Raw genomic sequence first — 13599 nt, 5'->3', positions numbered from 1 at the left:
TATATTATATTATATTATACTATATCATATTTATTATATTTATTATGTTATATTATGTTATATTATATTAATATCTATTATATTATTATATATTACTATATATAATATCGTAATATATTAATTATATTATATATAATATATGTACTATATATATATAATATACGCATATAATTACATGTATATGTAATGTACATATTATGCCATATTCCATTCCATTCTGTTCTATTCTATCCTATTTATTACTATATATACTATATATATGTATGTATATATATGTATTACTATATGTAGTATATATAGCATATAATATATGTATCTATAACGTACATATGTCATATTCCATTCTATTAATTACTATATATAACAATATATGTAAAATATAATATAATATAATATAATATAATATAAGTGAATTATTACATATATAATGTACATATTATGTCATAATTTATTGTATTAATTACTATATATGATAATATAATATATGTGATATATATAATATATGTGTATTCTTATATGTATATATAATGTACATATTATGTCATATTGCTATCCGGTGTGTTTTTCTGCCAATAATCTGATCACCAATGCTTTAATTCTTTGCTCCTCAAAATCATTAAGCAGATTTAAATTACAAAGGCTTATTATTTTGTGGGCTGCCCCATCCTGGAAGTGTCCAAGGCCAGGCTGGACGGGGCTTGGAGCAGCCTGGGGTAGTGGAAGGTGGGCAGGGGGTAGGATGAGATGGGATCTAAAGTCCCTTCCAGCCCGGATCAGTCTGGGATTCTGGGACACCAAACCTTCCAGGTTTCACCCAGAGCAGTTCCACTCTGAGGCAGAGCATGAGGAGAAGGTGTCTGATCCCTGCCTGGCAGTGGCAGCAGCCAAAAACACTTCCATGGCCCCAGCCTTCCCTGGCACACCATTTGGGATGAGCTCCAGGGGTAACGCAGGATTGGGGAGCAGCTGCCCTGTGACCCAGGGCTCCTGCAGAGCCACAGGGACGGGAGTGAAAACCCAAAGTTTTTCTTGGCTTCCCACTGCCAGAGGGCAGGGATGGATGGGATTTTAGGAAGAAATTCCTGGCTGAGAGGGAGGTGAGGCCCGAGCAGCTGTGGCTGCCCCTGGATTCCTGGCAGTGCCCAAGGCCAGGCTGGATGGGGCTTGGAGCAGCCTGGGACGGTGGAATGTTGCAGCCATGATATTTTATGAAAAACCCTTTGCTAGGATTTTTCTCCTGTTCTAGCTGAGAAGGCTCAGAAAAGAAATGTAAACAATTAACTATCTGACGGCAGGGCCTGAAGGGGCTCCAGGAGAGCCGGAGAGGAACTGGGGACAAGGCATGGAGGGACAGGACACAGGGAATGGCTCCCACTGCCAGAGGGCAGGGATGGATGGGAGATTGGGAAAGAATTCCTGGCTGGGAGGGTGGGCAGGCCCTGGCCCAGGGTGCCCAGAGCAGCTGTGGCTGCCCCTGGATCCCTGGCAGTGCCCAAGGCCAGGTTGGACAGGGCTTGGAGCAGCCTGGGATGGTGGGAGGTGTCCCTGCCATGGCAGGGGGCTTGAATGAGATGGCATTTAAGGTCCCTTCCAACCCAAAACATTCTGGGGTCCAGTGAAAAATGTGTTCTCATCCCCTTCCCTGCCCAAGTCCTCTCAGCTCCTCACCACTCCATCCTGCCCAGCAGCTTCCCTCTGCTCCCCACCAAGCCAGACCTGAACATTCAGCTTTTAGGCCATTTCCCCTGTCACCTCTTTCCCATCAGTGGAAAATAAACCCCCTAGGGCTGGAAGCAGCCAGAACCCTGCACCACTGACCCTTGCAGGATTGCCAGAGATGTGTGAAAATAGCAGGGATGCGTGAACCAGCTCGGTGTCACTGCTGGGAAACCTTCAGCCCATGGACAAGGAGCAGCCTAGCACAGCACTGAGGGAATGCCAGGCCTGGCTCGTGTTTCCACTGTCACCATTCCAAGGCAGAGCCAGGCAAGGTGGTTGAGGTCACTGTAGGTGACCTGAAGTGAAACCAAATCCACCAGAGACATCCAGCCCAAACTCTTGTGGGGGCAGAAATTGCTTGTGCCACATCAGTTTTGTTTGGGAATCCTGCAGTGGAGTCCATGGGCTGGGATCACCTCTGATCCCAGCTGCTTTCCATGACACTTTTCCTCACACAGATCTCAGCTGCCAAGATTTATCACTGAGGAAGCTCAGCTTCCTCACAGGAAGGTGTAAAAAATAAATTTATAAGTCCCTCCCAACCCAAACCATTCCAGGAGATATTTTTTCTCGGACTTACAGCCAGGTGCATTTTCTCGCCCAGACGGACCAAGGTGACTTTTTGTCCCTCGCAGCCCTGGTGCCCGGCCGGCAGTGCTGACATTGTCACCTCATTCCCTGCAGAGCTCAGCTCCTGCTCATCCCTCCTTGCTCTCCTGGCCACTGCCCTCTCACCGCCACCTCTGCCTGCCCTGTCCTGCTCTCTCACCCCCCACACGAGGCTCTGTGGGATTTTCCAGACCTCGGCAGCTGTTGGTCTGCCTTGGGAATGTCCCACAAGCTGCCCACAGCAGGAAATGAGATGACTTTTAGGGTCCCTTCCGACCCAAACCATCCCATGACTCCTGGACCTCCATGAGGTCTCCCCGCACCTCCTCGCCGCTCCGGCGCTACCCTCACTCCGCGGCCGCCCTTTAACCCCCGCTCGGAGCGCTGGCCCAGCCCGTGCCCATCGTGGCACTCGCGGCCCCTCACGACAGCGGCCGCCTGTCGCGACAGCCGCAGTCCTCCGCGGCGGCAGGGGGCGCTGCGCGGCGCTGAGGGCCGGCCCCGCCGCCATGGCCCTTCCCGGCATTCCCTATGAGCGGCGGCTGCTCATCATGGCGGACCCCAGAGACAAGGCGCTGCAGGACTACCGCAAGAAGCTGCTGGAGCACAAGGAGATCGACGGCCGCCTCAAGGAGTGTGAGCGCGGGCACGGCGGGCCGTGAGGGGATGGCGGGTGGGCGTCTCTCAGCGCCCCGCGGGGTCCCGAGAGGGAGCGCGGCGGCCGCGGCGCTGCCCGCGCTTCGTCACGGGCCTGGCCGGGCCCCGGGGGCGGACGGGGCTGGGCGCCGCTGGGTCCCGGTCCCCTAGGGAGAGCTCCGGAGGGTCACAGAATCACGGAGACACTTAGGTTTGGAAAGATCTCTGGGATAAGCGAGACCAACCTGTGGCTCTCATCATTTTGTCAATGGACCAGAGCACTGAGTGCCACCTCCGGTCGTTCCTTGGGCACCTGCAGGGATGGAGACTCCACCGTCTTTCTTGGCAGCCTTTCCCCAATGACTGACCACCCTTTCCACGAAGAAATTTTCCCTAATATCAATTTAAACTTACCGTGGCCCAGCCTGAGGCTGTTCCCTCTGCTCCTGTCCCTGTTCCCTGGAGCAGAGCCCGACCCCCCCGGCTGTCCCCTCCTGGCAGGAGCTGTGCAGAGCCACAAGGTCCCCCCTGAGCCTCCTTTTCTCCAGGCTGAGCCCCTTCCCAGCTCCCTCAGCCTCTCCTGGTGCTCCAGACCTTTCCCCAGCTCCATTCCCTTCTCTACATTAGCAAAAGGGTCTGGTCCTGTGCTCCTGTGGGTTGCAGGTTACCAAAATCCTGTGTTTCTTTCCTCTTCTAGTAAGGGAACAGCTGAAAGAACTCACCAAGCAGTATGAGAAGTCAGAAAATGATCTCAAGGCCTTGCAGAGTGTTGGGCAGGTACGTGAGGGAAATGAGGTGTTGACAGCCTGTGCTGCCTGTTGAAGTAACCTTTACATCCATTTTTAGCATCAAGAAAGGGAACAATCCAACAGGGATTGGGCAGCAGGAACTGATGGGTTAGGGATGGGTTGCAGGGTGTCTGAGTCCTGCAATGTTAGTTTCCCTTGAGGCTGATGCTGTATTTCCTCTTTTACAGATTGTTGGTGAGGTTCTTAAACAGCTGACAGAGGAGAAGTGTGAGTACTGTTATATTCTCTGAGATTGTGAAAATCATGGAGCCATGAGATGGTTTGGGTTGGAAGAGACCTTTAAATCCCATCTCATTCCAACCTCCCATTATCCCAGGCTGCTCCAAGCCCTGTCCAGCCTGGTGTGGAACACTTCCAGGGATGGGGCAGCCACAAAATAATAAGCTTTTAAAGTTTAAATCTTGTTAAAGTTATGGAGAAGTAAAGAATTAAAGTGCTGGTGATCAGATTATTGGCAAGAAACATTCTGATTAATTCAGAATCACAGCTCAGAGGGTGAATTGAGTAAATTTGGGTTTTTTCTCCAATTTTCTTTCTCCAGTCATTGTGAAAGCTACAAATGGACCAAGATATGTGGTTGGCTGTCGCCGTCAGGTAATTATCTCTGTGAATATTCATTTAAAATTTGCTTTCTGTGGAATATTGGCAATGCTTTTCATCCACTGGGTCCTTAGTGGAGTAGTTTTTTCTCCTTTAATGTGCACACCACTGTTTTACACTGGTACCTGCTCCCCTCTCCCTTTGTAGTGGTAGCAGTGCAACTTCCTGCTGGAGACAAAATAATCCACAGCATTCCCAGGACCTTGCATGTGTTTTAGGATTTTTATTGAGTCAAAACTCTGCCCTTCTGCCTGATTTTGGACTCTCTGAAAATGAATTATTATGAAAGTTGATTGTGTAATTTCACCATAGCTGTGCTGTGACTGTTGCTGCCACACTGCTGAGTTTTACCTTTAATGTTATTTCACTTTATATCATAATCATGGAATGGTTTGGGTTGGAAGACACCTTAAAGCCCATCCTGTTCCACCTTCTGCCATGGGCAGGAACACCTTCCACTGTCCCAGGCTGCTCCAAGCCCTGTCCAGCCTGGCCTTGGGCACTTCCAGGGATCCAGGGGCAGCCACAGCTTCTCTGGGCACCCTGTGCCAGGGCCTCCCCATCCTCCCAGCCAGGAATTCCTTCCCAAAATCCCATCTAACCTACTCTCTCTCTGTCTAAAGCCATTATCTTCATCCGTATCTATTTTTTTCCTCTTTCTGGAGAGAAACTGATGTTCATTGCAGAATTTTGGGACATAAGTAAACTTAGTTCCCCTATGGGGCTTGTGAGGTAATCTTGATGTTCTGTGTTGAAACAGAGCTGAATCCTTAGGGATAGGTTGTCCCTGGATGAACCAGCACTCTGGAGTTTATTCTTCACTAAAAACACTCTTTTATCTTAAAAGATCCTTGACTTGCTACCAGAGGCTCAAAGAAAAGAAAACAACAAAAAAAAAACCCTCATAAAAACCCCTGATTGTTTTCAAAATGTCAAAAATATCAAAGACAAACCATTTCTCCTGGACTAGAAGGACAAGTTTTTGATCAAAGCCCTCCTGGCTGAGCTGCTGCTGCTCAGGAGGGAGCAGAGCAAGGCTGTTTTAAGTGGGAGCAAAATTACTTCCCTATCTCAAGTGCATTAGCTAAGAAGGTCAAGTGGTTTCTCTTTGTTTTCTTCTCACTGCAAAATAACTTCAGTCTGTTGGGCAGAGTTGAACCTGAGAGAATTCCCAGCTGTTATAAAGTTCTTTGGATAAGGAAGCTGGAAAGAGGCCTTAGTAGTGACTAAGGAGGGGGACAGCTTGATCCTAAACCCTTCCAGAGGGTCAAGAACCCACATGGCAAGGGACCTTATAGATCCCCCAGCATGGACAACGGGAAACTTCCAGCAATCCTGGAAAAGGGTTGTCAAAATCCTCTTTTAATTCCAGCAAAATTTAGTAGGGTGTACTGGAATGTGTTTAAAAATGCTATAAAAATGGAATAAGCAGACAAAAACTGCTGAGGCAGGAGAGAAGGCATCCAGGGTGAAAGAGTAATAATGGAATTGCTGACTTCAAAGAGGGCAGGTAATGACACAGGAAAATGTTGAACTTTTTGTGAAGGTTGTTTAGTTATTCTGAAACAGCTGTTCCTGTGTGGAGCAGAGGGGAGGATTAGATCCCACTGATGCAGTCAGATTGACAGCAGTAAAATTAAAAATTAATGATGGACTAGAAAATAGTCTTTGTTTTAAAAGAGGTGGAGGTAAGTTAATGAGTGCTTGGTGTGTCACTCTGTAGCCTTGTTTTTTCTTGTGTGTGATGGAGCAAGGAGTGCAAACTCCAGTGAATATTTTGGCTAAAAACAGGGATTGGGTTGGAATGGGGTTCTAACAGAATTCCTTTTTTTGGGACTAGCTTGACAAGAGTAAGCTGAAGCCAGGGACAAGAGTTGCTCTGGACATGACCACTCTGACTATTATGAGGTAGGATTCTGCTCTTCTCATCACAAAAAGGGGGAAAACATTACACAAAGAATTGAATAATCACTTCTGCAATATTTTGTAAACATTTTCTGCAAAGCAATCCTTAAGTAAGGACAGTTATTTGAGGGAAAACTGACTTGTGTGTCTTATATGATTTAAAAAGAAATTGGTTGTTCTTCAGAAAAACAATGACAGTATTTTCAGTCATGTTTTAAGCTGTGTTTTAAAACTTTCAAAGTTTTGCTGAGTTTGGGGTTTTTTCTGTTTTTTTAGCATGTGAGGTGGGAAGAGAAGAAATAATCTTCATATTGCTCTACAATTTATGGGAATAACTTCATGAATTTACAAATGTGTCTGCACCATGCAAATATCTCCTCTTAACTCTTGTTTCCCAGATACCTGCCCAGGGAAGTGGATCCACTGGTTTATAACATGTCTCATGAAGACCCAGGAGATGTTTCCTACTCTGAGATCGGAGGCTTGTCGGAACAGATCCGAGAGCTACGGGAGGTACCAAACCCCCATCACATCCTGATCCGTGCTCTCAGTGAAGCTCTGCAGGCCAAAACCTCCTTTTTCATATTTGTCCTCCACCACCATGGGGCTGTTCAAGGATCCTCTCAGATCAGTGCTTTTCATGTTTGATTTGAAGTGCTTGCACGGGGATTAAGATGAAGATGATCCTTTAGAGAAGAAGGGTTTAAAGGATCCAGGACCCTTTAGGCTGTGGGAGTGCCTTGAAGTTCAAGTGGCAGGGCCAGCAAAGCAGACTGAATTTTGCTCAAAAACCACCAGGATTGCTCTGGGGAATGGAGTTAGGACAGCAGGGATGTGATTTGAGCAGAGAGCACTGAGAGAAAGCAGCAATTGCCAGGGCAGGGGGATGGATTGTTCCGTAGGATCTCTCACATTTTCTCATTAAACTGTTTCTCACACAAAAATGCTGCCAATAAATAATGCAGATAGGTGAAAACAGGCTGGCATGTGCATCATGAACTGTTTTAAAACTCAGAGGCTCAGGTTGCTCTCTGTCCCTTCACAGGTCATTGAGCTGCCACTGACAAACCCAGAATTATTCCAGCGTGTGGGAATTATCCCTCCAAAAGGCTGCCTGCTCTACGGCCCCCCGGGTGAGTCTCAGCAGAGGGCAACAAGTGTTTGCTTGTTACTTCCAGACTCTGGCAAGAGCCTTCTTTGGTTTTCCTTTCCCTTTTTATTTTTTCCTTTCCTTTTTCTCTTTCTCATTTTTCTATTTTCTTCTCCTCTCTTTCTCCTCTCTTTCCTCTCCCCTCTCTCTCCCCTCTCTCACATCTCATCTTTGTTTTTTCCTTTCCCTTTTTTCTTTCCCGTTTTTTCTTTTCTTTTGTTTTCCTTTCCCTTTTTTCTTTTGCTTTCTCCTTCTTCTCCCTCTTCCTTTCCCTTTTTTTCCCTTTCCCTTTCCTTTTTTTTTTTCCCTCCTTCCTAATTCTCTGGCAGTCAGTGTTGAGTCAGTAATTAAACAGCTTCAATCTCTTGTCTATCCAGGCACAGGAAAAACCCTTTTGGCCAGAGCAGTTGCCAGCCAGCTGGATTGCAACTTCCTCAAGGTGTGTAGTGGCACTGCCCCCACACCCAGGGGGTCTGTTTGCTCTCCAGTCTCCTCAGACACATCCTCTGTCCTTCCCAAGGTGGTGTCCAGTTCCATAGTGGACAAATACATCGGCGAGAGCGCTCGGCTGATCCGAGAGATGTTCAATTATGCCAGAGATCATCAGCCCTGCATCATTTTCATGGATGAGATCGATGCTATTGGTGAGGCTCGTGGCCTGGGGGGTGGCTGGGCTCCCCTGTGAGGCTGGAGTCAGCTGTAAAGCCAATTCCCCCGTTTGAAAGGCAAAAATCAAGTAGCAGAAGTGATGGGTTTGGTGTGCTGCAGGTGGGCGCCGCTTTTCCGAAGGCACATCAGCTGACAGAGAAATTCAGAGGACTCTGATGGAGGTGAGTGTCCAGTTCCTGACTGTGGCCTGCACAGCCACATTAAATAATAGTACAGGTGTGAATCTGGGATCTGGCTTTGCTTTTCTGGGTTAATAAACTAGAAGTGAACTAAGTGCTGCTTTTACAAAAGGCAGCTGCACATTCTGGTAACTCAGCCATGAGTTCAGTGTGGAGACTAATTGAATCTTTTTTAATTGCTGAAATGATGTGGGATATTTTCTTTTGCTTACTGCTGCTCCTTGCATCTTTGAAGGTTTGCAGAACCCCCCCTTTCTGTCTCTTTTAGTCCCAAAGATACCCAGTCTGTAACATTTTTGGACTGTTGCAGTTGGATTTTCAAAGCTAGGAGGAGCACTTGTATTTCTTTGTTTCTGTATCCATTGCTTTGATAAACTGGGTTGTGTGAAGAGAATATTAAAACCACTGGTGACAATTAGAAATTCTGAATCTAATGGGAACCTTGCTTAGCCTGTGTTTGCAAACAGTTTGCCTGGTTCAAAAGAATGTGTCTGCCTTCCATAGAGAATTAAATCACTGTGATCAAAGAGCAAGTGCTTTGAGTGTTCACAATGAAATGCCTTCCTGTGTGTGGATTAGTATTCCAGAGGCTGTTCTTCAAGTCTAATTGGAATGTCCTGGCCTTGGCACTACAATCCAAATGTGTCAGGCAGCCACTGGCTCCTTTAGTCCTTGCAGTATTTTCTTTGCCTCATTGTTTTAGTCAAGTGTTTCACGTTTGAGCTCAGCTTTGCTCAGTGTCATTTTCTGTGGGCAAAGCATTTTCAGTGTCTCTTCAGCTCTTCATTGCTTGGGATGGAATATTCAGGGAGCTCAAGGCCTTGTAGGGTTTTTTTTTTTTTTTACTTGGTGAAGAATACTTGGGCAGGAAAACAAATAAGACTGGGAAGATTTGGGGTTGTTTACAACCAAAGCTCTGTTCCCTGTTAGTTGTTGAATCAGATGGATGGATTTGACACTCTGCACAGAGTTAAAATGATCATGGCTACCAACAGACCTGACACCCTGGATCCTGCCCTGCTGCGGCCCGGAAGGCTGGATAGAAAAATCCGTGAGTTTCTGCTTCCCAGTGGCTGGAAGGAGGATGTAATCCGTGGGAATTGTGGGTTTCTGCTTTGATTGAAGCTGTAATTCTTTCTAGATATCGATCTACCAAATGAACAAGCCAGATTAGATATTTTGAAGATTCATGCAGGTCCTATCACTAAACATGGTGAGATAGGTAAGTAGAAGTTCCCTGGATGTCATTCCTGCTGCTGTTTGTGGGGATGGGAAGAGGGTGAGTTGTTACAGTGATTCTGACTGTATTCCCACCTTTTCACTGCCCACACAACTTCCCATCTTGGAATTCTACTTGTTTTATTTTTAAATGCATCCTGATTAAACTGTTGTTAAGTCTTTGAAAAGGAAAACTGAATATAAGCCCTTGGAGCCCAGCTGGAAACTGGAAAATCAACAAGGTTCTCATCAGGCAGTTTCCTGTTTCTAATGGAATGGCTTAGTGCAAGTAAAGAGTGTTTTCATTCACCCCTCAATGAAAGAAATGATGCTAATGAAGAAGTCTGAAAGCAACAATCTTTAAAAGTCAGGGAGAAACCTTGGAGTTTGGAGATGGCATAAGCAAAACTGTTGTCTGGTAGTGGTGTGGATCATTCTCTCAGGAGCGTAAGGAGAGAGTAATAGGATAAAATGGGGAGGGTTTATTTAAGGGCTGTGTTACTCTGAGCTGCCCAGAGTCCTGCTTGCACAGGGACTCCTCCCAGCTTTCCTGGAGGAAGCTGGGGCTGGGCTTTGCCTTTAAAGCAGTGCTGGCTGCCTGGGAGCACAGCAGTGCCACCCCCACCCTGTGTGCTGACAGCAGCGATTCCTGCAGCCCCTGGAGCTGATCCCAGTCACCATCTGGCTGCATCAACAGCTGCAGCTGAGCTCAGGGACAGCAGGAGGGAGCTGGGGGAGGGCCAGGGCTGGGCACTGCTGTTCTTAGCAGCAGCGTTGGCTTAAACCTGCACGTGGCTGCAGGCTAAGAGAGAGAAGGAGCTCCAAAGCAAATCGTGAGCCTGAGGGAAAGTTCTTGGAGAGAAACTTCTTACAAGGCATGGAGTGACAGCACGAGGGGGAATGGCTTCCCACTGCCAGGGGGCAGGGAGAGATGGGATATTGGGAGGACAGTGAGGCACTGGCTCAGTTCTCCCAGAGAAGCTGTGGCTGCCCCTGCATCCCTGGAAGTGTTCCAGGCCAGGTTGGGTGAGGCTTGGAGAAAGTGAAAGGTTCCCTTGGCCATGGCAGGGGTCGGAATGAGATGGTCTTGAAGGTCTCTTCCAACCCAAACCATTGTGGGATTCTGGAATTCTCCTTCATCCTGTTCTCGTGTCTTTGGCACTGCAGTGGGGTCATTCCTTCTGCTGTTCAGCAAGCTGAGGTGTCAGGTCCTTGCTAAATTCCTGCATGTGATGTGGAAAGACTGTGATGCTCAGCTTTGATACTGCAAGAGGAAGGCCTGAATTTAGCAGCAGGGTGAGGTAGAAATTGGATTAAAATTCAAAGATAAGGATTTGCTCAGGTTCCAGCATGAGATTCTCCTGCTTCAGCCCTGGTGTCTGATGAAAACCCTAAACTTACAAACCTTGCACTGTTCAACCTTGTTCATTCCCCTCACTTACATTTTTTAACTTTCAAATTATGAAAATATTTTTTTATGTGACAGTGTACTACATGGAATTAAAATACAGCTGAAGAAGTACTCATCTTTAGGAGCTTTTGGATTCTTGGGATAAAAACATTCAACTCAAATGTTTTGAATTTTATACAAAAGGGAAACTGAGAAGTTTTCCAGGGAGTTAATAATTTTAATAAGCAGCCTTGCAGAAATCAGAACTTGCTGGAGGCTCAGCATTGGTTTAGAAATTGATTTCCACTGAATTGTAACCATGGCCACTCTCTTAGTAAATAGATGTGCATAAAGCATCAGGCTTAATATATTAGGACACCAAGTTCCTTTAGTAGATGGAGTGTTGGAAGTGGAAAGGGACTGAGTTATGACCACTTGGAGAGAAGTTTTCTGGGCTTTTACAGCATTTAAGTGATAAGAACATTGCCTTGATGGAGCTTTTGCACTTCATGTTGATTCTTGTAACCACAAGTTGGTAACTTTGGGATTTAATTATATAACATGAGCTCTTGGCCGCCACACATTCCTGTTTTAATGGAAGGGCTGATACAGCTGCTGATTCCAGTTAATTTATCAGCCCAGTGGGCAGCTCTGTTTGCACTGAAATCCAAGTTTGGGAGCTGGATGTGTATTTTATTGGCATCCCTAAGGGGAAGGGTGATTTATTCCTAACGGGTGCTGGTGTTTTATGGACAGATTATGAAGCAATCGTGAAGCTTTCAGATGGCTTCAACGGAGCAGACTTGAGAAACGTCTGTACTGAAGCAGGTAATTCCTTAACTCTTCATTTGGATGTGATAAATCTTGGATAATGCTGAATCTTGGAGCTGTTCCTCTGTGGATTAAACCCAGGAGCTCAGAAGTGTTCTGCTGGAACAGAACATTGAGCTGATCTGAGTCAGCCACTTGTTGGTTGATCATGATGTGTCCCACTGTCTCATTAGAACCAGATACACTCCAGAAACAGGGATTGAACCCATTTTCCTCCTTTTTGGAGAGAATTCAGGGCTCTTGGTACCCATGTGCCTGCAGAGTTGATGCTATTTTATGCTTTTTTCACATGAAAATTTGTGCACTTGGGGTTTGCCTGCACGGGCAGGCTGAGTAACACAGTAAATGCACACTCAGAGTTTAAAGAAGTTTTCTTTTTAGTACTCCCTTCGTTCAGAAAGGTGAATTCCCTCCTCTTCCCAACATCCAAAACATGGGAAGGTCATGCAGATTGTGTAACCTGGATCAGTTTTTGTTTGAATTTGGGTGAAACTTCATATTCTGTCTCTTCACACTGTTAAATCCTCCCTCCCAGGGATGTTTGCTATCCGTGCTGATCATGACTTCGTAGTTCAGGAAGATTTCATGAAAGCTGTCAGGAAAGTGGCTGATTCCAAGAAGCTGGAATCCAAGCTTGACTACAAACCTGTGTAAATGAACCATAGAATTTGTGATTGATTGTACACATCCTACTGGGTTAATGCATAAAAAAAAAAAAGGAGAGAAATAATGTACCTCTTGATTATCATTGTAAGGTGTTTGTGTAGCATGTAGCTAGTAATTTTGGGAATGCTAGTTGCAAGTTGGCTACAGGAGTGTGTTTTCTGTACAATTCTGAAATGCAATGTTCGTTACAGCCCAGGCTCAGTAAAAATGTGTGGAGATGTGTTGTTCTCTTAGCAATTATGGTGGGAATTTATAAACGTGCCTGAAGGGATTCACAAACAGAAGAAAGTCAGTTCATTTCTTGACTTTTTGTATATCAGTAAATCTCCTTTCCCCAAACAGTTTATGAATAAAACCTGTTTAAATCTGTTTATCCTGGTGGATTTTGTGTGTAGCTCTCCCAGAGAGGTGAATTTTGTGTCTTCTGAGTTGGAGGAGCAACTTTTCTCTGGTGTAAGGATTGGAGTCCTGAGCCTAACAGAGGCAGCCTAACCCTTGGAGAGAGAAGGGACTGGTGGGGTCTGGACAATCCTTTCCATGAAGAAGTTTTCCCTAATATCCAATTTAAACCTCCCCTAGCCCAGCCTGAGGCCGTTCCCTCTGCTCCTGTCCCTGTTCCCTGGAGCAGAGCCCGACCCCCCCGGCTGTCCCCTCCTGGCAGGAGCTGTGCAGAGCCACAAGGTCCCCCCTGAGCCTCCTGAGCTCCAGGCTCAGCCCCTTCCCAGCTCCCTCAGCTTCTCCTGGGGCTCCAGACCCATTCCCAGCTCTGTTCCCTGCTCTGGACACGCTCCAGCCCCTCAGTGTCCTTTCCAGAGGGGCCCAGAGCTGCCCCCAGGCTGGAGGTGGCTCAGCAGTGCCAGCACAGGGGACAGGCAGTGCCCTGCTCCTGTGGCCACACCGTGCCTGCTACAGGCCAGGTGCCCTTGGCCCCTTTGCCCACCTGGGCACTCATTTGCTGCTGAATTCTGGAAATAGGATTTACCTGAGCTGGTGTTTATTTGCTGCAAGAGGTAAACAAGGTGGTGGTGGTTTTAAGGGCATCTGCTTTACTTTTATTTTTATTTTCCAAGCAGTTTCACCCCGAGGGGTGCACACAGACCCACTGCACTGTGCAGCTCACCTGAATGTTGCACTGGAGCAGCAATGCACGAAATTGCACGTCTGGCTACTTCTAATTATCTTAATTGGATTATTCTGGGCCTGCTCAGCTGACAGACA

The 13599-nt window shown here is 46.6% G+C and overlaps 2 protein-coding genes across 2 annotated transcripts in view; one reads left to right on the top strand and one right to left on the bottom strand.

The window, feature by feature from the left end:
• The window catches only part of ERO1A (endoplasmic reticulum oxidoreductase 1 alpha), a gene marked incomplete at its 5' end in the record, with an annotated part of 23472 nt that extends 20652 nt beyond the window's left edge, over positions 1-2820 (bottom strand). Inside the window, one exon of the mRNA XM_041409822.1 lies at positions 2674-2820. Coding sequence (XP_041265756.1) covers positions 2674-2820 — 147 coding nt within the window. The remainder of the gene's footprint in view (positions 1-2673) is intronic.
• On the top strand, positions 2795-12750 carry PSMC6 (proteasome 26S subunit, ATPase 6). The gene is made up of 14 exons (XM_041410274.1): positions 2795-2964; positions 3662-3741; positions 3941-3980; positions 4315-4367; positions 6214-6281; positions 6677-6791; positions 7324-7411; positions 7806-7867; positions 7949-8072; positions 8197-8258; positions 9207-9327; positions 9418-9498; positions 11641-11712; positions 12251-12750. The coding sequence occupies exons 1-14, from the start codon at positions 2838-2840 to the stop codon at positions 12367-12369; spliced, it is 1212 nt and encodes a 403-aa protein (XP_041266208.1). The 5' UTR covers positions 2795-2837; the 3' UTR covers positions 12370-12750.
• Positions 12751-13599: the final 849 nt, after the last annotated feature.

The sequence above is a fragment of the Onychostruthus taczanowskii genome, unplaced genomic scaffold, assembly GCF_017590055.1.
Source record: "Onychostruthus taczanowskii isolate IOZ18803 unplaced genomic scaffold, ASM1759005v1 scaffold100, whole genome shotgun sequence".
NCBI lineage: Eukaryota > Metazoa > Chordata > Aves > Passeriformes > Passeridae > Onychostruthus > Onychostruthus taczanowskii.
This window is presented reverse-complemented; position numbering and strand designations above follow the sequence as displayed.

Excerpts from the sequence above, each read along its gene's own strand:
- PSMC6 (XM_041410274.1), top strand. The coding sequence starts at position 2,838 with ATGGCCCTTCCCGGCATTCCCTATGAGCGGCGGCTGCTCATCATGGCG. Across the intron at positions 3,742-3,940 it reads CCTTGCAGAGTGTTGGGCAG|ATTGTTGGTGAGGTTCTTAA; the intron begins GTACGTGAGGGA and ends CCTCTTTTACAG. Across the intron at positions 9,328-9,417 it reads AAGGCTGGATAGAAAAATCC|ATATCGATCTACCAAATGAA; the intron begins GTGAGTTTCTGC and ends AATTCTTTCTAG.